The sequence below is a fragment of the Sminthopsis crassicaudata genome, chromosome 4, assembly GCF_048593235.1.
Source record: "Sminthopsis crassicaudata isolate SCR6 chromosome 4, ASM4859323v1, whole genome shotgun sequence".
NCBI classification, from domain to species: Eukaryota; Metazoa; Chordata; class Mammalia; order Dasyuromorphia; family Dasyuridae; genus Sminthopsis; species Sminthopsis crassicaudata.
This window is the reverse complement of record NC_133620.1, coordinates 244,788,458-244,811,596: the sequence shown is the minus strand read 5'-3', so window position 1 is coordinate 244,811,596 and position 23,139 is coordinate 244,788,458. Positions and strand designations below refer to the sequence as shown.

The 23,139-nt window shown below is 34.7% G+C and overlaps 1 protein-coding gene across 1 annotated transcript in view; it reads right to left on the bottom strand.

The window, feature by feature from the left end:
- Positions 1–2,908: 2,908 nt before the first annotated feature.
- COL9A1 (collagen type IX alpha 1 chain) overlaps positions 2,909–23,139 on the bottom strand; it is a 123,629-nt gene continuing 103,398 nt past the window's right edge. Inside the window, 7 exon segments of the mRNA XM_074310574.1 lie at positions 2,909–3,220; positions 10,242–10,319; positions 18,426–18,486; positions 18,488–18,615; positions 20,831–20,885; positions 21,421–21,450; positions 21,452–21,568. Of these exon segments, the coding sequence (XP_074166675.1) occupies positions 3,036–3,220; positions 10,242–10,319; positions 18,426–18,486; positions 18,488–18,615; positions 20,831–20,885; positions 21,421–21,450; positions 21,452–21,568 (654 nt within the window). The 3' untranslated portion in view covers positions 2,909–3,035.

Genomic DNA, 23,139 nt, shown 5'->3' with positions numbered 1-23,139 from the left:
CAGTAATTTGCATAGTAAGTGATCTTAACTAATTAGTCTAATATTTTGCAATAAAAATTAATAAGACCTGAGAGGCCCACCCTAGAAGGGATTCACAGATGAACTTCATTAGCTTGCAGTTTACACCTAGCTCTGCTTATGTGACTCCCTTTTTCAGTTACTGTTATTCCAAAAGATAGTTTATCCAGCTCATTGTTACTTCTTGGTTTAGGGAGAATTAAGGAAAAAAAAAAAACAGATACATGATTTAATCCTATATTCCTCAATTCCTCTAGGTAAAGAAGCTGCTGAGCAGTTTTTCTTTGCATTTCAATTCAATAGAAAATCTTATGATACTCTACTAATGATTGTAAACTAATCCACTTTCCTGAGATTTACAATGTATTGTTCCTACTCTTTTGAATGTGTTCATTTTGCTTATTCTATCTGAAAGCACTCATTTCGTAACCAATACTTCTCACTTGAGCTGTGAAATTTTTGAACACAGTATTTTGAAATAGGAATCTGGTTTTAAAAGTAGTTGGATTAAATATATACTTTTCAAATACATTTATTTGTTCTTTATTTTATTATGACTGTTATTATAACTGGGGAAAATGTTTATTTGGTTAATATAATTTTTCTTTTCTTGTATTTGATTATCTTACTCTAGTTCAAATAAAAGTGTCTTGTTGAAAAAAAAAAGAATGGAATTTCTTGGCAGTTATTAAATTAAAGATAGATTGTGTTGTCTAAAGTAGTGCACCATTGTCCTAGGGAACTTTAACCAGAAACCTATATTTCCTACATGTTAATTTACTATTTTATATATGACAGAAGAGAAGAGAAGATAAAAGGGAAGATAACAGAGTTGATCTCTGCAAAATGCACTGATCTCTACAGCCAATAAGCATTATAATGCCTATAGATTTTTCCAAGGAATTAGATTTATTAAGCAGTTCTGATGAAATCCAAACAGAATCTAAGATGATTAGATGATTGATTCATCTAAGCAAAAGCATGTGTATTTTTTTAGCCAGTGCATAGCCCATGAAATATAGAGAGAGACATATATACACACATATAAGTATCATTACATTATTAGGTCTCTCCATTCATCTAAGAGAATTGAGTTTTACTAACTTGAAGACACTGACTCCTTTGATCTATTGTTATGTGTCCTGGGACCATGTATCTCAAACTTTGACATAAAATGAAAATGATAAATTCAGATAACATGTTGGAAGAAACACCAAAATTATACAATTGTACAAGATGTCTAGAACATGAAGGAGGGCCCAACCTTCAGCCCAGTTGTCTCACTATGAGATGACTTTTTGTTTAATGAGAAGAGGTAAGTTTGGAAATGGTTTTGCATGAACTGAGTTTTGAGTATGGCCTTACAGAACATCCGTGTGTTGGCATAGATGGCTTCCCAACAAGTGTCATCTCCTCCAATTCTTTGTTTCTTATACTTTATAGCCAAGAAAGTAGAAATATAGATTTCATTTCTGTCTCTAGAAAGTGACATTACAATTGTCATTTGAAGAACATGGAAATCCCAGGAACTTCACAATTTTTAGAAAATGTATTCAAATGGCTCCCTTTTTCAGAGGAATAAATGATCCATTTATTATGTGTGTATGCTATATATACACCTATTTATTTACCTATTGTCCCCCAATTAGAATGTAAGCTCTTTGAGGATAGGACTTTACATCTTTGAACTCCCCCAAGAGTTAATATTGTGTATTTTTGCACATGGTACGTATTAAGCACTAGTATTTTGATTGCCTGTCACCACCCTTCATGCCTCTCTGGTCTGGGGATCTGAGTGAATGACTCTTTTTTGCTAATTGCATTCATATTATCGAGAATTCTTTTATGCACTTGTAATTTCATCAATTGATTTTATTTACTTATACTTGAAAAAAACTTTATTTTTTCTTCTTTATACCTCTTCCCTCTTCCTTCCCCATTGAGAAAAAGAAATAAAAATAAAGCCTTTGTAATAAATATTTATGTAGGAGTCACAGGTGAAGAAATTCATTCTATTAATGCAGGTGAACAACTATTTGGTAGCTTGCCATACAGCATCTGAGGTGGGATTTGAATCCAGGTTTTTCTGACTCTAAGACTGGCTTTTTACCCACTAATGCCACAAGATATCTTTTCATTAAGAAGACCGATAGATACAGATATAGTTCTGCAAATTTTAAAACATAACATAAATGCTAGTTGTTATTATTGATCATGATAATTAATTAAAAAACATACAAGGAGTTAAGAAACAGTGTTTATTTCTTTTTTGTTACAATGAAAGATGTTACTTAGATCTTTAAAATAAATAACCTGACTGATAAAGCATATGAATTTCTGGATATCATGACTCCATTAACAGTGGCCCATTGCCCTGCTGCTTTGTCTTGTCACAGAAGGAACCAAGGTGGAATTAATTTCCCAAAACAATAAGGATCACCAGAAATCATTACCAAAAATGAACACCCATGTGTGACTTATGGAAGCCATTCAACATGACACAGTGCTAGCCACCCCGCAATATTACATCGATGGAGATGTTCCTCCCAATGTCAAGTCAATGTGTCAAGTGTCTCCATAAGCAGTGTGGCAACCTCTCCATAAGAGTTGGAATTGTGATCTGAGAATAAGGCATAAGTAGTTGATAATGCTGCAATTGAGGGAAACCAAACAGTCTTTTTTGTTTGTTTATTGGCCCAGGGCCCAACATACAGCATCATGTATGCATATAGCATGTTATAAATTAGGGCTGTTGGTCACCAAGAAGTGTCTTTATTTAAAGGGTTTTGGTTTTGTTAACTTTACCTTTGTTTTTCCTCTTGAGGAAAAAGACAAAAAGTCTTCTTGTATAGCACCATTGTTCTAAATCTGATTGTCAAGTACAACTTTTGTAATAATGTTAAAAACAATAATGAAAGTCTTCCGCTTGTTCAGCGGCTTTGTGTACTGCTCCTCAGGTTTTTTTTTTCCTTTTGCCATCAGTTATCTGTGGAAACAGTGATTAGACACTAGGCCTGTCACTGATCTGGCCCTTTGCTGAAAGCACGCTGGCCAGCCTGGACCGTACAGGAGGCTGGCTCACAGAAACCAGGTGGACCAGCAGGGCCTGGAGGGCCAGGGACTCCAGGAATTCCTGCAGGACCTGGAGGGCCCCGCTCTCCATCCCGTCCCTCTTTCCCATAGCTTGCTGGACCTGGATCACCTGGAGAGATAAAAGGAGGAAAATAAATAAAATATACTTATGAATATGTATGTGTGTGTGTGTGTGTGTGTGTGTGTATAAATGTGTATGTAAATAGGGGAAATCCCATGGGGGGGAGGAACAGAATAGACTGGATCCTTTTAGACTGGATCCTTTCAAGTTGCCATTATTTGACTTATTCTGTACAATATATTTGGGTGTTTAATAAATGACTAAGAAGGTCCTCCTTCCTTTCTTTGATCCATGGTGGTAAAAATAAGAAATCCTAGCCACCAGATCACAATTTTGCTCACCTCCCATACCCCAAAAACAAGACCTTTCTTGCTACTGTACATATAGTGTTATAGAACCTTGAAGGTAGGGACTTCTCAGTGCCTTATACATAGTAGTCATCTATGAAATGCTCATTAAATTGAATTGATTATTTTTGTCACTAAGAGATCTTCAAAGGATCAGTCAGTAAGATGACAGGATCAAAGATTTACACCTGGCAGAGATCTCGATCAAATTCATCTCTGTCATTCTATACATCAGTCTAGAGAAGCCAAAGGATGTCTCCAAAGTCCCACAGCTCATAACTATGAAGGAAGATTAAAAATTAGGATTTCTTGACTCCAAGCCCAGCACTCTATCCACTGTACCACACTCCCTCCAAAATAGTTTCAATACATTAAAGATGACCCATGGTAGTAAAAGGAATTCTGGCTACAGATCACCAAGATTCCACACCAACGAAGAACTGGGAATTTTGGTACAGCTCCAGAGAATTCACAGTAATGGGAATTTCATACTGGTTCCTCTGAAGCATGGAAGTCAGTGACCAGCTTCAACAATTTTCCCTACAGATTTTGCCTTATGGCTCCTTGGCAAGGCTCACAAGAAATCAGCTTTGTCATATTGTCTAGTTCTAGCAATAAAGTACTGTTGAACCAGTACCCTTGGTATTTGTTCCCAAGGCAACAATTAATTTGTTGGGTGGTTTTGGTCAGAGAGGCCTTTCTGAGCCATATATTCTCCCAGTGTTCATGCCATTCGTGAGGAGTAAATAAGGCAGAATGCTAGGAGAAGTCATAGCTTCGATCTTTGAGTACATTAATAATATCAAAGCCATAAAAGGGGAAGAGAGTGATACTTTTTCATATTACTGGCCAAAAATGAATTCCTCAAGGTGCTTTATTCCCCCCAAAATATTAGTCATTCCCATCGAGTATCTTCCTGGAGTGTTAATTTGCAAACTACATACAAAAATTTTAATGTATCCCAGGGTAAGTAGGAGAGCTACTTCATTGGTTAATGTCCACTTGCTCTCTTTATGGGCATATTTGTAAGACTATTAACTTAATGATTATAATATATCCTAGCTAGCCTTTAAAACGAAGCTTTAAAAAAATATTATCAAAATTCCAACTTTTATAAATACCCATGTCATTCTCTATATAATCACTGGAGGGCAGCATTGTGCTATATCTATGGATATTGATTCAGGAGGTTAGATTCTCAAGAGTATTTTAGCCTAGTTAAACTTTCAAATGAAAGGGGCTGTGTTTGCTGAAATTTTGTAAATGGCTTTCTATATCAAATCAGACCTTTGTAAATTCACAGCTTATTATTTTTGGCCAAGAGTGTCCCTCCAAGAACAGTGAGGGTTTCATATTTGAGGGTTAGGGTCTTAATGGTCAGCTTGTGATTAAAGACAAAGCATATTTTTAAGGAAATTGATGTACGAAGAAGTTTATTTGAAGTACATAAAAATAACTAAAATATCAGCCTAACTTCTATGGTATAGATGTATAAAGCTCCTAAGGGACATTTTAAACTCTAGTTCAACTTGGTACTCTTTCTTTTAAAAAATTAACATTTAGAAGGAAAATTTGCTAATCAGAAAATTTTAATAAGTGAAATAGCTTATAAAATACCAGGGACTAATAGCCCTTAAGTTTTAGGTGCCTATAAGTAGCACACGAGGGATTGTGAAAAAAGAAGAAAAGAGGAAAACATGTGGCCAGTGGATTTACTGCCTAAGCTCATATTTCATAGTTATCTCACATTTCTGACCTTTGCTCTATCACCCTTAACAGGAATCTCCTTAAAAGAATCATGAGGACCCCAGCTTCTCCTCATCTTCAAATGTGCAGTGTATGATTCATGAATAGAATGTAGATCAGAGGGAACTAGCTTATGTAACCTCAGTTAATAAAAGAAACTAATTAAACAATAGCAATAATCAGCCACAATTGAGAATAAGAAAAGAAAAAAAATGGCATCCTTACAACCCAGCAATTGAGACAGCAGAAGAGTATTATTTTGATTGGGGACTGGTATTGTGAAATTCCATAAAATGTAAACTCCTTGAGGGCAGGACCTTACATTTTTATCTTTGTATCCCAGTACAATAAAAATATTACTGTAGCTGTTTTTGTTATTGTTATTATTATTTGTTGAATTGAATTGGATTTGACTTTGGTGTCAGAAGACCTGAATTCAAATTCCTACTCTGTTACAATCTGTATGACCTCTTAGGGCATGGCACTTCATTTTACCAAGGCAATGTTACTATCTGCAAAATAAGGGAGTTGGACTAGATAATATTTAAGAGAATTTTCTCTCCAATAACAGTGCAGCAAAGATTGCAGATAGCACTGAGGCTTGGAGAAAACAAGTGGAAAAATGAGAGAGACAAAGAGATTTCAAAGAAAGGAGACGAATAAAATCAGAAATTGAGTTGGAAGGGCCCTCAGCATTCACCTGGTCTATCTCATTAACAAAGTTATCTCCACCATAAAATGCCCAACAGTAACATACCAATTAGAAGGAAAGTTCCTTGAGAATATGTACTCTTTGGGTCTTTCTTTATCTCTAGTGCTTAGCATAGAGCCATTTAATATTGACTGGTAAGTCAATAACCTAGATGAAGATTTGTTGAGGGGAAGCCCTACACCTCTTAAAGCAATCCTCTCTATTTTGGATAGAACTGGTTGGTAGGAACTTTTCCCTAAGATCAAGCCTCAATATGCCTCTTTTTCTCTTTCTACCGATTGTTCCTGCTTCTGCTTCCTTAAACCAAAGAAAACAAGTCTAAACTCTCTTGCATATGACAATTCTTTGATATTTCAAGTTTGCTATCCTATTCCCCTGAGCCTTTTCTTTTTTGGATTAAACAAGATTTATTCACCTGGTGAATTCATATTAATAGACTCAAAACCTTCATCACCCAATTGGAAATTCTCCAGTTTAAACTGACACGTGGAACCAAACACAATGTTTCAGAAGTAGGAAGGGTCCAAAGGGAAGAAGATGAAGATAAGAAATATGAGAAAGGAAGAGGGGCTAGAAAGAGATAGAGACAGAGAAAAAAGACAGAGAGACAGACAGAAAGACAGAGACAGAGATACAGAGACAGATGGAGAGACAGGGAGAGAGAGAGACAGAGACAGAGAGAGAGATGAGAGAGAGACAAAGACAAATCAGAAATAGAGGTGAGACAGAGAAACAGAGACAAAAATGGAGAAAAATAGCAGGAGTATAAAGAGAAACTGAGTGACAAAGAAGGAGATACAAGGAAATAAGTGGGAGAGGATGAGACATAGAAGGGAATGGAGGAGGAAAGGAAGGAGACAGAAGGGGAAGGGGACAGATGCAAGGCATGCAAACTGGGAAGCTACCCCATATGTTTCCACAGTAAAATTAAAATGCTGAAAATAAAACCACAGAAAATACACTTTTAGATTTTTTTCTTTAAAATAAAAATGAGAAGAAAATCGGAACACAATATCTTCTAGTCCTAAATTCCTATGATCCCTTGAAATACATCAAGAAATCTTTTTCACAAGCAACTTTTTAAATAAAGTCTTTTTGGAATTGTCTCTAAATTGTAGAAGGGGACACTTTACCCTTTTGGGGACAATAACTGATGTTAAGAAACACATTGATGAAACCTCAATGTGAAGAAGTGGTTCAGGGGGAACTCAGATGATCTTCAGTTTTTCCAATCTGATGCCTAATCACTTTTTTCCAATAGGACCTATCATAGAATGACATTAAATAGTTCCCTCAGTCATCTTTAGTCCCACTTTATGCTGGGTTGTCCCCAATATGTCATTCTAGGAACAAAAGTCAAAGGAGGTATCCAATTTAGAGTTTAAAATTATGAGCTTACTGGTTAAATGACTATGGGTATGTAGTTGCCTTTCTTTGAATTTTGATCCTAATCTATAAAATAAGGAAGATAATACTTGTAGCATAAACCTCATAAGGATATTATGAGAAGTAATTCAGGATCATTTGTGTAAAAAATTTTGTAAAACTCTTTTATAACCCCCTTTTGATATCCAGGCAAGTGGAAAGAAAATGCCTCTTTTCAACAAAAGAGAGCATGATTATAGCCAATAAAAAGTTGCCCTCAAAGTCAGGAAAGCTCTGTTTCAAGTTAAATTTCTGGGCTATATTGGCTGTATGACCCTGGACAAATCATTTAACTTTTCCTTATTCTTAATCAACTCTCCAAGATACTGACCTCTAAGAATCCTATTCTCACCTCTCAAATAAGTGAAATAGGTGCCAATAATAGAGAATGATATTATCTGCATAAGCAATTAAGCCATTTATTCTAAAACCAATTATAAATAAAATTGGGACAAAAACAGTTTATAAGAGCTGCAATGCAGCAGCTAGGTGTGTCTCCCAGATCCATTAAGTTGTGAGCTTGAGAGAAAGGATCTAAGTTTTGTTTGGGAGGGGTTAATTTTTTTTTTGTTTGATTTGGGTCTTTCATTTTGTTTTGTTTTGGTTTTTTGGCCTTTTTTCATATCCTTAGCATTTAGCAGTGTCTGGCACATGTAAATCCCTAGGAAATGCTTGTTGACTTAGGAAGAGATGGCATCAGTGTTTCATTAAAATTAAAATCATCTACTGTGGAACAGTAAATTCCTTTTCTCCTTCCTTCCATGCATTATATACTGGATCAGATTATGTTAAATAATGAAATGTCTAGTGTAGTCTTCCTCTTATCATCTCCTTGAATGCAGCAGAATTCTTCCTTTCATCAATCACCAGGGTCTTTGGCAGTCCTTAGTCAGTCTCTTGAAGGACCCATGAATCAACAGCTTTCTAACAGTAATGCTTTTTCTGTTTCTAAATTTATTCACTTTTTCAAAATGCTATTTAAATAGATAATATATCACCAAGGGCAAAGGAATTATTAAATTAGGAAACTAAGACATAATTTTAACATTGATGAAAACCAGCAATGATGAAACTACATAAACCTTTGGTAGTTTTAAAAAGAAAAAGTAGCATATTTCTGTATTTTAAGTTTTCAAGAGCCAATTTTCCAAAATTCCCAATTTTTCTTTTATTTTCTACACTCCCTGTGGGAGAAATGGATGCTTTGGGACTATTATCATCTACACTAAAATTGACACAAGAGGATCTAAGGTAAAAGGCCCTAAGTTGACTGGGTGCAGATAAATTGAGACATGATTCCACAGGGGTCTATTGATCTTACACTGAATTGTCTTCTAGGCCTTGCTCTGATGCTCTCACGAAAGTTGAGGCTATGAATCAATTCTAAATGGATTGATAGTTCTACTCTAATTCCTACTGATATTTACTATAGGCAGTAACAACAGCAGGAGGCTGACACTATCCTGGAAACATAAGCACCTAAGCTTCCCATCCCCTCTGGGGGACCCAAACCCCCAGAGTTTTCTGTCACTAAGATGCAAAGAGTTCAGAAGAAATCTCATAAATGTTTATTAAATCTACTATCTTTCAAAAATGAGAGAGTCATAACATTATCAATTTAGAATAGATTTAATCCAATGATCCAGCTGCGAAGCCAGGAGTTTTTAAGTATTTACTTTGAAGCAAGATACAACTTCTATTTTTAGATATTAGCTATTAATTCTACAAAATGGAGTGAAAACCAAATTAATATGATAATTGGTGGTAACTCCCACAGGATTACGCTGAAGATTACTTCTTTAGTATTGGTATAGGGAGATGTAGCAGGGGAAGGAGTTGTGCACAATTACACTGGGGAAATTGTTCACACGTTTTGGAGTACAAAGGACTAAATTTATAAACCTCTATTTCCTTATCTGTAGAGTGGACAATTATAGCAACTATCTGAAAGATTTGTTGTGAAACTCAGCTGAGATAATTTGTGTTGCTGTTCATCCTTTGATTTCAAACAGCATCGGTGATATCATGTTTGAGTAAAATAGTGGATGATGGGTCATGTCTTGACTTGTAAGAGAATTGGATTTAAGGGAGACAGAGTTGTGTACAAAGTTGTCAATCTCATTCTCCATGGCAGGACAAAAGTCAAGGCAACTGGGATACAGTGGATAATCCTGGCATCTTCCATGTCTCAAAGCTTCCATAACACTTGCTTCAGCTGCCCTGCTGGCTTTTGCAACAAATTGTTCTCATCAGCCCATTCCACAAGGGAAGTCGTCACATACTTGGGATAAATATCCCTGTACCTCCCCTGACTAGTTTGAGGCTCATCCATTACCTTCACCCTGGTTTAGTCCATCTGCTGAGATGGTTTTACCATGATGTAGTTAGTACATATGCTACAGCTTCTTCATTATATAAATGTGGGTTATTATTTTTTCATCCACAATGACTATCAATTACAGACCTCTATTTATTTAAATAGATTACAGAGGAAACCTTTTAGTTAATAGTTTGTGTTACTTTATGGAATTGAGTAATAAAATGTCATATCATTTTAAATGACCTATAATTCAGATTTCATACTAATTGATTGTCCTTTCTCCAATTCATCTGAATTACTAGACTATTAGTCTACATTCTTCCTCATCCCTTTTTCTTTTTTTTTTCTTTTGTTCTTTTTTCCTTGGTATTGCATTGGCATTAGATGCCTTTAATATCTCTCAAGTATTTCAAACTGTTTAAAATAAGAGATACAAATATTCACATATTATACTAAAAAAAAAAACCAGATTTTTATGTTCTGGGTACAAATCATTTATATAATGAAAAGAATTTTTACCTGGAAGACCAATTGATCCTGGTAAGCCTTTGGGTCCTCTTCCAGGAGGGCCTCTCTCACCCCTTTCACCTAAATCACCTGCATCAAATTACACAAATGTTATTTTTTTTCATATTTATTTTTAGGCAAAAAAGAAAATCTTACCTGTTTATATCATTGAAAGCCAAAGAGTTAGGTAACATAAATGTGATATTTTAAAGCATAGTAAAAACTTGGAATGAGTCCTCATGTAATACAGAGGTATTAGATTCTCAACCTACACTGAACACAACCCAGATTAAAATATATTTGGGAAATTTTAACAAAATATAGATAGATAGATAGATAGATAGATAGATAGATAGATAGATAGATAGATAGATAGATATTATTAATTTGTTGTTTTCTAAGTCAATATGGAACCCCCAAGGATCCATTTTTCTGAGTTTGACATCCCTGGTTGTAATAGATGGAGAGCAGACTTTGACACCAGGAAGCCCTTGGTTCAAGTGCTGTCTCTTCTGACAATGATCACTGTGTAACTGGATAAAACACAATCTCTCACCATTGGTGTCCACTCTCCAAGACTTTAAATTACAAAGAGGATACTGATTTGTATTGTTGTAGACAGTTTCTTTACCTGGGAATTCCCTAGAAATATAGCTAATTGTTGCAGTGGATAGAGTGATGCTCCTGTAATCGGGAAGTCCTGAGTTCCAATCCAGCTTTAGATTCTTTCTAGCTGTGTGACCCTTGGCAAGTGAACGTCTGTCTGCCTCAGTGTCCTTAATTATAAAACAGGGATAACTAATAGCACCCAATTCATAGAGTTGTGAGAATCAAATAAGATAATATTGTAAGTGCTTAATAAATGCTTATTTCCTTCCTTTCTATACCAATAAAATCACATGACTTTCTTTTCCCTCTAATGAATACTAATAATAAATGGTGAGACATCCCTGGTTTGCCATCAATAGGAAACATATTTTGAGTTATTTTTCTAATAGTGATAGGTTCTCACTAAGCCATCCACATTTGGCCAATGACATACAGCAAGGCAATTGTCCAGAACATGACACAATCTTCTGTCTGTAAAATAAAGCCAACATCCTGGAATCCAGTATCTTTTTGACATTAGCAGGGTCTTCCCCATATAAGCAGATAGCCTATGTTATTGCTAATCTCAAGTGATATATTATTTTCTATCTCCTTCATTATACAGTAATATTCTACAATAAAGAGAACTTCTCCCCCCACACTTATACAACTGTTTCATGTCAGATTCATCACTACCCTATTTGTCAATCAAAAATAATGAACACCACATCAAAAATTCAAAAAGTAAAGCATGACTGTTACCAATCACTGCATAAGCAAATATTCCTGTGCAGTTTTCTATAATGTTAAGGTAAATGTTTAGTAATAATAATAGCTTTTACATATAACACTTATCATATGCCAGATACTATGTGAAGTGCTTTACAAATATTATCTCAGTTGATCCTCCCAATAACCATGGAAGAGGGTAGGTGCTATTTTTAGTATCCCTATTTTATAATTGAGGAGACTGAAGCAAACAGATTAGGTGACTTGCCCAGGGTCACACAGCAAATAAGTAATTTAGGTAGGATGGGAACAGATTTCTATCCAGGGTACTACCTAGTTATATGTGTGTGTATTTACATATATATGTGCATATGTGCGTGTATATATTTTTATGTATGTATGAGTGTATATATATAAGTATATATGTATGGATGTTTTATAAGTAGATATGTATGTATAATTATATATGTATATATAAATGTATATGTATAAGCATACATATATATACATATATTACATACATATACATTTATCAGTACCTAATATACATTATCAGTACCTACGTATACATGTGTACATGTGCATATGTATATATGTGTATACACACATAAATACATATCCATTGAATCCTTATATTCTGCAATATTAAGATAAAGGCTTACATACCCATGGTGCTCCTGTTTTAATTGTACTTACTTGATATAAGAATTTTCAGAATGAAATGACTAGCTTTTCAAAATCATTTTAATTAAGAATCCAAATATATAATTTAAGTGGAAGAGAAGGTAACCTCTTCTTTCAGACAAGCTCCAATCTTTTAGACCTGGTTATTTTCCATAAAGTGTCTGGATGACGATGTTACATTAAGATATTGCAATTATCCTTTTAAAAACTAACAGCTAAGAAGCTACTTCAAAATTAGCAATTTAAATGACTCATCAGCGTCATTCTTAAGGCTTGCCTCCAAAGGTACCAGCATCCACAGGAGACAGGAGATGGGAATTATAAATTAAAATGGAGTTTTCAATTGAATTCTAAAGTCTAAATTTATTTCTATACTCAATCTTGAAGATTGAGTTGATTTTCTACAATGAACTGCAAGGAAGCAACCTGCTATCTTTGCTACCTTCATATTGCCCTTGTATCTATGCTACTGAACTCAAAATTACCTGATAATGAGGTCGTATTACATGGACTCTCAGACTGAGCTACATTACTCTAAACTCACTATAAAACAAGGGGAAATGAGGCTCCTATGTGACATAAATCCTAAGCAAGCCTCCTTTCTAGGATTATGTAAACCTGACTCAGAACAAGACAGGTATAATAGGTATTCATCAAGTATATATATACTTTGGGCAGGATACTAGGGCATTGAGAGAGACACAAAAGTGAGTTAAGATAGGCTCCCTGCCTTTCTTGAATTCACAGTCTAATAAAAAGATAAAACACAAATACAGATACAAAATATATATGAGAGGTGCATTAAGGAGAGGCATAGACCAGGGAAGGCATCATGGAAAAGGGAATATAAGAAATAGGTTTTAAAAGATAGATGAATAGGAATTCATCCAAAGAAGAGAAAGAGAATGAGAGAGAAACAAGGAAGGCAGAGGGACATAGAAACAGGGAAGGACGCACGAGAGACGCAAAAAGAAGAAAAGTTAGAAAAAGATAGTGAGAGAGACAGAAAAACACAGCAAGAGAAAGAGAAGCAGATACAGAGATAGACAGAGAGAACATTTCAGATATGGGCTGAGGTCATCATGTTGAAAGGACAGAGTTAAGTTTGAACATAAGAAGGACAATAATAAAGGTCAAACTAGACCAGTAGGTTGATAATAAATTGTGAAGCATTAGTAAGCTGTGAAACTATACTCCATGAGGCCAAAAAGTAAAGATTGTTACAGATTGTTAAGGAGGACCTTAAAGATGAGACAAAGGACTTAAATTTTATCTAAAAAATAATAGGCAGTTGCTTGGGATTTTTGATAAAGATATGACATAACTAGCTCTATAGAGAAAATAGTTTTGATTGTGTGTGTTTTGGTCAACTACTTATGTCCAACTCTTTGTGACCACATTTTGGGGGTTTTCTTGGTAATGATACTGAAGTAATTTGCCTTTTCCTTCACCAGTTCTTTTTATGGATAAGGAAACTGAGGCAAACAGGCTTAAGAGACTTGTCCAGGGTCACATAATAAGTTTTTGAAGACAGATTTGAACTCAAGTCCTCCTACTTACAATATCAGCAGTCTCTCCACTGTGCCATCTAGTTGCCCTCAGAAAAGAGGTAGGAAATCTAGTTAGGAAGATATTGTAATGGTTCAATCAAGTGATAATGAGGCCTTCTACTAGGGTGGTAGCAGTAGAAATAGAGAAAAGATGGGTGCAAGAATAGACAGAATAACAGAAAATACTTACTGGTTGGATATGTAAGAGGTAAGGTAGCAACTAGGACAGAAACAAAGATTGAATTTCTAGTCTGTTCTTTGATGTTTCTTGAGATGGGTCCAAGATGAGATTTGCTCTGAGTCAGACATGTATGGACATACTCATTTCCAAGAAGAAAAAAAGCTTTCTGGGAACATTTATTTAACATTTCAAAACTTTTAAAAGTCCTCACTAATCTAGAATTGCTATTTCTTTCCCATCTTTGCAAGTTACATCGTTCTCTATGAAGAGATTAACATTGAAGGCAGTGTTCTTCACAATTATGATATAACACTTTTTTCCAAATATGAATCTGCATATTGACACTTCTTTTTGACTCATACCAAAATGTCTAAAAATAAAGATAATGTTTAAAAGATCTTAAAGTCAATATAGATAATGAAAATTTTGAAATAGTGCTATTATATAAATACCATCATATAAGTACTAACATATTGTTAGATATAAATAAATACTAATATAGATATAGATATATAGATATAGATATAGATATAATGGTTTGAAAAACTAATTGAGTATTAACTTCAGAATCAAATATGTTAAAAGGGGAGAAGACAAATTTAGAACCAACAAAAGTGATACAATTTTTTTTTAATCTTGATGGACCAGATTGTACCCATGCATTGGGTGGGATGAAATGATTCATCTATTAAAAGGAACCAGAAAAAATTCATTTAATATAAATTCAATAGGAGGAGACATATAGGAGACACTAAATAAATGCTTATTAAATAAATGTTTGAAAAGCAGTGACATTACCAATGTGATTTCTCAAGGTCAATTATTAAAAGTTCTTCCCCTCAAAGATACAATTAAAATTTAAAGTATATAGATAGAATAGAGAGCAAGTTAAAAACCACATGTATCTTGGTTCTAAAGTGGCTTTATATTACTATGTTAAATATGTAAATGAAAAACAAGATAATTTACAAGTGTTCTTAATCTAAAAGATATTTATGCTAATTTCTACTGAGTTCTAAAGCAAAAACTATAAGCGTCTCCCAGAAAGAAAGAAAAAAAAAAGTCAGAGAGGAGGTATTTCAGGGCTTTTCTTTCCTGGATTTCATTTATTTTCCTTTTTTTTTTTTTTTTTTTTTTTTTTTTTTTTTTTTGAGAAGATCTTAGGACATGGCCTGAACTGATTACAGTACATTGTACAAAGTCTTTTAGTCCTTGGGGGGGAAAAAAAGGATTTCTACAAGGAGTCTTTTGAAAAAGGATTCTAAATAAAGTGACAATGTGAGAATAAACCGCAAGTTAAATATTCATGAAGTCTCTTCCCTCCAAGTCATCATTCTTTCTGAATTTGGCTGTGAAAATCCAGAAAATGACAGTAATGCTAAAATCTATATCCTCTCTCATTTGGAGTGCCTTGGGCTAAAAAAATCTAAACTGTTAGTATATGAACAGATCTTAGGATACATTTGGAACATAAAATTTAAGGATTTTTAGAACAGAAGGATTCATGCTAAAAAAAATATTGTTATATTTTACAGGACTGTTAAGTACAGACTAAAGGACAATTCACAAGTAGGGACATGGTTTATCTCTAAGAGGAAGCATAAACCCTCAACTCCCCCCCCCCATCCCCTAAACCCCATCACCCATTTTTCAAATACAAAACTGAAAGCAGATTTCTGGGGGAAAAAAAAACCCAAAAACATCATTATCACTTCTTTTTTTTTTTTTCCTGAGGCAATTAAGGGTAAAATAACTCATCCTGGGTCACACAGCTAGGAAGTGTTTAAGTGTCTGAGGCCCAGATTTTTGAACTCAGGTGCTCTTGACTTAAGGACTGTTGCTCTATCCACTGCACCACTAACTGCCCCATCATTATCACTTCTTAAGGAAGAAAATGTAAACACATTCCTGGAAGAGCTTTATTGAATCAAAGCCTTTATCTGATACACCAAGTATCTTTGCTGCTTAAAAATTCATATCACAAATCAGATCATTTGGAAAGAAAACAGCTATTTCATCAAACTATACTTGACATTTGAATTGGGTGTTGTTGGCATTTGGTAGTCTATGTAGATGGAAGCCCTTTTTTCTCTATTAAATGGAGTTTTCTGGCCTATTCCTGACACACCTGATGAGGCCACATGTCAGGACAGCAGAGAAAGAAGCTACTTTGGAAGCTGGCTCCTCAGAGCCACTGCATCCTGACCAATTCGATCACCTCAGCTGTGGAAACAAAATCTCTCTCAGGGGCACAGAAAGACATTTTCATCCTTTAAATGAATGAGGATGGGACTTAAGGGGAGACAATCAATGACTGACCCAGATAAAGCTCTGCATCCAAATACTTCCATTTTCTTTTGTCCAAATAGAATAGATCCTTTCCAACCAGTGGCTTTCTATAGAAAGTGGAAATCTGAAATGAGTTCCTTCCTTTTCAGTGATAAGTTGAGTAATTGTTAATGCTCTAAAGGGCACCTAGAGGCTCTCAACAATGTGGTCTGGTCTAGCAAATCAAACTGAGGAAATAATCAATCAGAGAAATGGAGTACACTGGAAATAGTTTGCCAAGTAAAGAGATGTCCAGCCACTCAGACCAGCATCTGAGTAAGAGTATCCAAACTAACAGCTGAAAAACAGATTAAAGAAAAATAGCTTTTTCTGCTCCTTGGAAAAAGGCATGAATTCTAATCTTCAGGATGAATTCAAATCTCAGTTTCCTCAATGCACTTTATTGTGATCAACCTCTGAAAACCCAGAAATATTAGGCATTTTTCCAGATTTGCAAAGGAACCCCAATTAGACTCCCTTGTTTTTGATGAGCAGTTTTTTGCACCTGCAAAAAATCACATATGTAATTAACTAAATTGCTCCAAATGAGAGCCTGGTTAGCTGACTGCACCAGTAATTCACTCCTACATCCGAAGAAGCAGCTTGCTTGCTCTTTGACAATTTACACCATAATATTTTACTGCTAATTGGAGCAACACATTAAAGAAATTATTTCCCTACTTTATGATGATACATCTTTCAGGTGTTTCTGAGAATACAATCCTCACTCAGAGTCATCCCTTGGGATGGCACAGCAGCTCTAGGTTTTTTAATTTTCTCTGCAAAACCAGTCAGCACATTTACACACCAATCTAATATACGGTTTCTATGCCAAAAAAGCAAATGGTCTATAGGTTTTGACCTTATAAATACCTAATACATTTTACAATTCTATTTTCTATAAAATAATGGATCATAGGATCATAGATTTAAAGCTAAAAGGGACCTTGGTGTCAAGTTTAACTCTGTCATTTTATAGATGAAGAAACCAAGGTACAAAGAGTTTAAGATTAGCCCAATTGATAAAGTATTTGAGGCAGAATCTGAACTCAGATCTTCCTTATTCTCAGTATGATGTCTCATTCACTATATCATGCTGTCACTCAAGATGAGTGGTTTTAAATTAAAAAGAGAAGAAAAAAGAAGAGGCCCTCCATTAGGTAAAGGAAACTTTAATATGATGGATCACAATTCACCCATGAAATAGCTGGGACCAAATAATTCCTCATCTACCAAGAAGAACCAATAAAAAGTTTATTTGATATAAATTCATTGAGGGGGAGGGACTTACATCGTAATCATCCAAATTCATTTAATGGATGATTGAAGAAAACACTGGTGTCACTGTGTAAGCCAGAGATGATTCTGAGACAGGCACACTATCCATCAGAACCTCCTTTATTTCATGTGTATGTGGGAGTTGGGGGGACAGGTATGTCTGTGTATGTCTATGTATGTGTGAATATGGGTATATGAGTGTGCATACAACCTTTCCAACTTGAGCAGCATAGTACAGTGGAAAAAAGCCTGACTCTTCAATCAGAGGACCTAGGTCCAAATCCATTATTAATCTTCAAATGCATATCTCAATATCTCTTCTTTACTTTAAAAAAACCATCACTGAGTCCCTGTTATTGCTTACAGTGTAAAATAGTAACTTCTTAACTTATATTTTAGTTTTCTTGGCTTGAATTCAAAGCCTTCCACAATATGGCTGTCCGATCTACCTTTCTTGCTTCATTTCACATTAATCCCTTTCACATTCTCTGCATTAAATTGTAACTGAATTTCTAATAGTTTATAAATCCATTGTCCACTTGTCCAGATCATCCCCATATCCTAGAAAATGCTCCTACCACATCTCTATCTGTTTGCAATTCTTTTGTTCTTTTAACCCCATGAAGCCTTCCCTCATGTTTCCAGATAAAAGTTAATTCTCCCTTCAAAATTTTTGGAAGGGATATTTTTTTTATCATACATATTCACGAAATAATATCTTTATTCTTCCTATAAATTCCCATAAGTAAAGAGATAATCTGTGTCTATCATGTAGCAAATGCTTCATAAATGTTTTCTTGTTTTTCAGTTGCATAATATCTAAAATATTACTGTTTCTAATAACGAAAAATCACTTACCCTTAGGACCTCTCAAACCAAGTTCTCCAGGAGGACCTTTAAGACCTGGGAGGCCACGGGGGTCCCATCTGGCCTGGAAAACCATTCTCTCCTGGAGGCCCAGGTGGACCTGGTGGTCCAGGTCTTCCTGGTAGCCCAGAAGCACCTGAGTCAGGCCTCTTCAAGCTAGCAGCCATCAAAGCTAAATTCTCTGTAATAAAGAAAAAAAAGTTTTCAATACAGAAGTAACACAAATTAAAGCAAGTATGAATTTCTAAGTCTGTTTCATATATCAATCAGCATTTATTAAACACCTACTGTGGGCTAGGCACTGTGCTAAGTGCTGGAGATATAAGTAAAACAATAATCTCTATCAATGAAAAAAATCTTCATAACCAACAGTGAGAAATTAATCAAATTAATCATAACTTCTCCATTATTTTTTCTGTTCAGAAATCTCATTTTTCTGGGGGCAGGTGGGAGAGAGAGCACACGAGATAAATATCAGACTTTTTTTGACCATAAAAAAAGGGTTCTGTAAGTTTCAAAATACAACCTGAATCCTCCAAAAAGACTAGAAATGACTTAAATAAGTGACCAAGTATAAGTAGGTGGCCTGTTATCCTACATAGGTTAAAAAAAAGAAGGATGAAACTATTTAATATCATTAAGGCATATAGGGGACCCAAATGAGGACCAAATTCCTGCCTACAGATTAATATTCAAATTTCACCTCAGATTTATCTCCATTTTTCCAGCCATACTTGTTTATTTTGACAACTAAAACATTCTGGGAGTCAGGAAGTCTCAAGGAATAGCCCATAATTTTAAGTTTTTTTGAAAATATTTCCTCCAAAGTCTTTTCATGCTTGTAATAGACAGAAGGAAATTAAAAATAACCTGCTTCATTGAAGCTGTCAAATTCAGTCTTAAAAATTAATACCCTTTTGTACTTTTTTTCAGAACCCATTAAATAGACTATGAATCTTCAACAAGATCATGGAGAACAATGCCAAACAAGGAAATTATCCCATTAACAAAATTAAAGCCTGGGGAAGAAAATTGCTGTTTATGACAAATGGAAGTCTGTTTTTTAGAGAATAGAAAAAGTATGAATTTTAGAAATGAATATTTTTATAATTGTTGATATGGCTTAAAGAAAATAAGTTTTTAAAAAGCTGAGAAACTATTGATATCTTGATTGACATCCTACCTTATACATATTTTGGGAAGGGGAAATAATCACTTTCATGTTCAAGTTACATGATTTTTTAAAAAATTGAATAAAATACCACTTCTCAACCAAATTATAGCAAAGATACCTAAATTGATGTTTTCCAAAAGAAATATGCACAAGCTTCATATTTTATTGCTTCTTTTGTTCTAGGAATTTTACATTCTTAATCTTTGTATTTTCTATGTCTAGCACAGTGGCTTGTACACATATTTTATTATTGTTACTTGAATGGACTTTAATTCCAGAAATTTACATAACTGCATAGAATATAGGAAAACAGGTAAGGCATTTTAAAAATCAAGTATTCCAAAATTTTTTCTTTCATGGAAGAATTTATTTCTGACCAGGAAAAATACCTCAATATCTCAGCATAGACCATTTTTTAGACCATTATTTCCTTTATTATTTCAAAACCAAGTTAGAGACCATGATAAAAGATAGGCACACTATGACATTGGCTGGCTTTTTAAGACTTAGTCGATGGCACTTTCAGAAATTAATCATTGTCATCATTTTCAGAAATTAATACTTAGTGATTACCTAAGAAGGTATGAACATTATTTAGCCCTGAGTGAAAAATAAGATCTGGTGGCATTTTAATATCCCCATTAGTAGATTGGTATTCCATTTCTATTTGCAAATGATCTACTGGTTTGGGGAAAAGCCATTTAGAGCCTTTTTTTCAGGTATATCTCTCTGATAGGCTGCTGGAGGTCCAAGGATGTGCCACATTTTTCCTTTCTTTCCTTTTTTCGGTACTAGACACACATTTGGCTTTTTCTTGTTGGATTCAATTGAACAAAAAGGTAAAGAAGTAAGTAAATAAATAAATAAATAAAAACAATGTAGAGGACACAAAGATACCTCTGTCACAGTTTTATAAAAGTTCATCTAGCTGACAAAAGAAAGCAGAAAAATACTTCCCTCTTGCAAATTATCCTCTTAGCAAAGAGACAGGGGGAAAAAATAAAAACTTTTTTTTAAAAAATAGCAAAATTGCTTTCCCAGTATGTCCCCAGGTCACTGGCAGCTTTTTAAATGCAAGATATCCAGAAAGCTAAATTATTTTTCTTTGAGTTTATAAGATATTATTGATGGTGACACATTCAATAAAATAGGTCTGACACTGTTATCCAAATTCCACCTTCCTTAAAGCATTAAATAGTCCAAACTGTTGTAATGTATTTACCTTGCATAACTCTTAGGCAAACCTGCTTAATATGCTGATCCGTTGGTGCTCTACCCTGGGGACAGGAAAGAGAAAAGGCAGTTTTATGTGCAGAGCTATAAAGAAGGCACTGTCAAATTGTGAGCTGACAAAACAGTGTCAGAGGGATAAGAACTCAAGCATTCAGGATGACTGGCTATGGTGTGGGCTGCCACAAATAGCTCTTCTGGTAATAATAAACTTTTTTTTTCATAAAATGCACATATTCCTTCATATCTCAGGGGGTTAAAGTCATTTGGTTCTGAACTTCCCAATCATAGAATACTTTTCATCAAGGGACATTTTACCCCATAAGAATATCAAGCACTTATCCACTTGTTTATGTAATTTATCCTTTTTCTGAAGACGAGAAAGAACTAGGAATGAAGGGAAAGTAAATGGGCATAAAGAAATAGAGCTGCAGGGGCTTGCTACCTTTGGGAAATCTACCTAATGGACTTGTATTATAAAAATTTTTTCAAAGATTGTTCCAGCGTCCTTCTATACAAATTTTTATTTTTTTCCTAGGGAGGAATAGAAAAATAAAATCATGTGAAATGACCAACACTTACTGCTGGGCCCTGGATACCAGGAAGACCTGTTTGCACCTCGTTCACCTTGCATGCCTCGTGGTCCAGGAGGGCCTCTGGATCCTTCCACTCCTGGCAACCCACGTGACCCTTCAGGCCCTCTTGAACCAGGCTCTCCAGGATTACCCACCTAAGAGGAAATGAGGCAATATAAAACCAACATTATAACCATTTTTAAATGATGATTAATTGTATTTTCTTTCATCTACTAAGCATTTATCTTTTCTTGTCTCTTTCACCATTTAAAAAAAAGAAAGAAAGAAAATAAAACCCTTCTAACAATCATGCATACTTAAGCAAAAACAAATCCCAAAGTCAATTATGTCCAAAAAATGTGTATCTCAGGAAAAAGATAATGATAAATGTTAGAGGGGATGTGGGAAAACTGGAACACTAATACATTGTGGTCCAATCACTCTGTAGAGCAATTTGGAACTATGCCCAAAAGGGCTATAAAATTGTGGGTATATTTTGATCCAACAGTGTTACTACTTGGTCTGTATCCCAAACATATTGTTAAAAAGGGAAAGGGAAAATGTTTGTATCAGTTCTTTTTTGTAGTAGCAAGGAAACTGAGTTAAAGAATGGCTGAATAAGTTATGGTATGTGAAGGTAAAGGAATATTATTGTTGTAATATAAAATAATGAGCAGACTGATTTCAGAAAAGTCTGGAAAGACCTACATAAATCGATGCTGAGTGAAGTAAGCAAAGCCAAGAGAAACATTGTTCGCAGTAACAAAAAAGATTGTATGATGATCAACCATGATGGACTTGGCTCTTCTCCACCAATGTGGTGATTCAAGAAAATTCCAATAGACTTGGGATGGAAAATGCCAATCATATCCAGAGAGAGAATTATGGGGATTGAATGTGGGTTGAAGCATAGTATTTTTCACCTTTTTATTTGTTTTGGTTTTTTCCTTTTGGTCTGAGTTTTTCTTATACATGACAAAATGTAGAAATACATTTAAATGGATTGCATGTATTTAATTTTATTAGATTGCTTGTTGTCTTGGGGAGGGGAACATAAGATCTGGAGGGAGAAAAATTTAGACCACAAAAGTTATACAAAAATGAATGTTGAAAACTATCTTCATCTCATTCTGAAGGTTAGTCCGTCACTCTCTGTCAGATGTGAGTAGCAACTGGAATCATGATGTGTCTTTGTTAATCAAGGTTAAATGTTTTCAAATTAAATACTGTTTTTTGAAGATACTGACTTTTTCTTTCTTTAATTAATGCAAGAAATTTAGGACTGAAGTCCTACTCCAATTGTTCATCATGGCAGAAAAATGAGTGCGAGCTCTCAAAGTCTATTTAAGAAGAATACAAGGCCTCACTGGTCCTATTAAGATGGAAAGACTCCAGCAATTGCACTGACGTGGGCTTTAAATCAGAGGACCAAGAATTTAGAGAGAGAATTATAGAGACTGAATGTGATAGAGGCATAATATTTTCACCTTTTTGTTTGTTTGTTTGTTACAAAAGGATACAAAACAAAAGGCAAAACACAGTCCCTTCCCTCAATGAACTTACAGTCTAATGTATCATGGGAACTGAAATAGTAAGATTTATAGCTGAAAGGAATCTTGGGGGTCACCTAGTCCAATACCCCTTGTTTTAGAGATGGAAAAAACGAAGACTCAGAGACTGAATTGTTCAAGATTATCTAGGATTCTTACTCCAGGATTCACCTGAA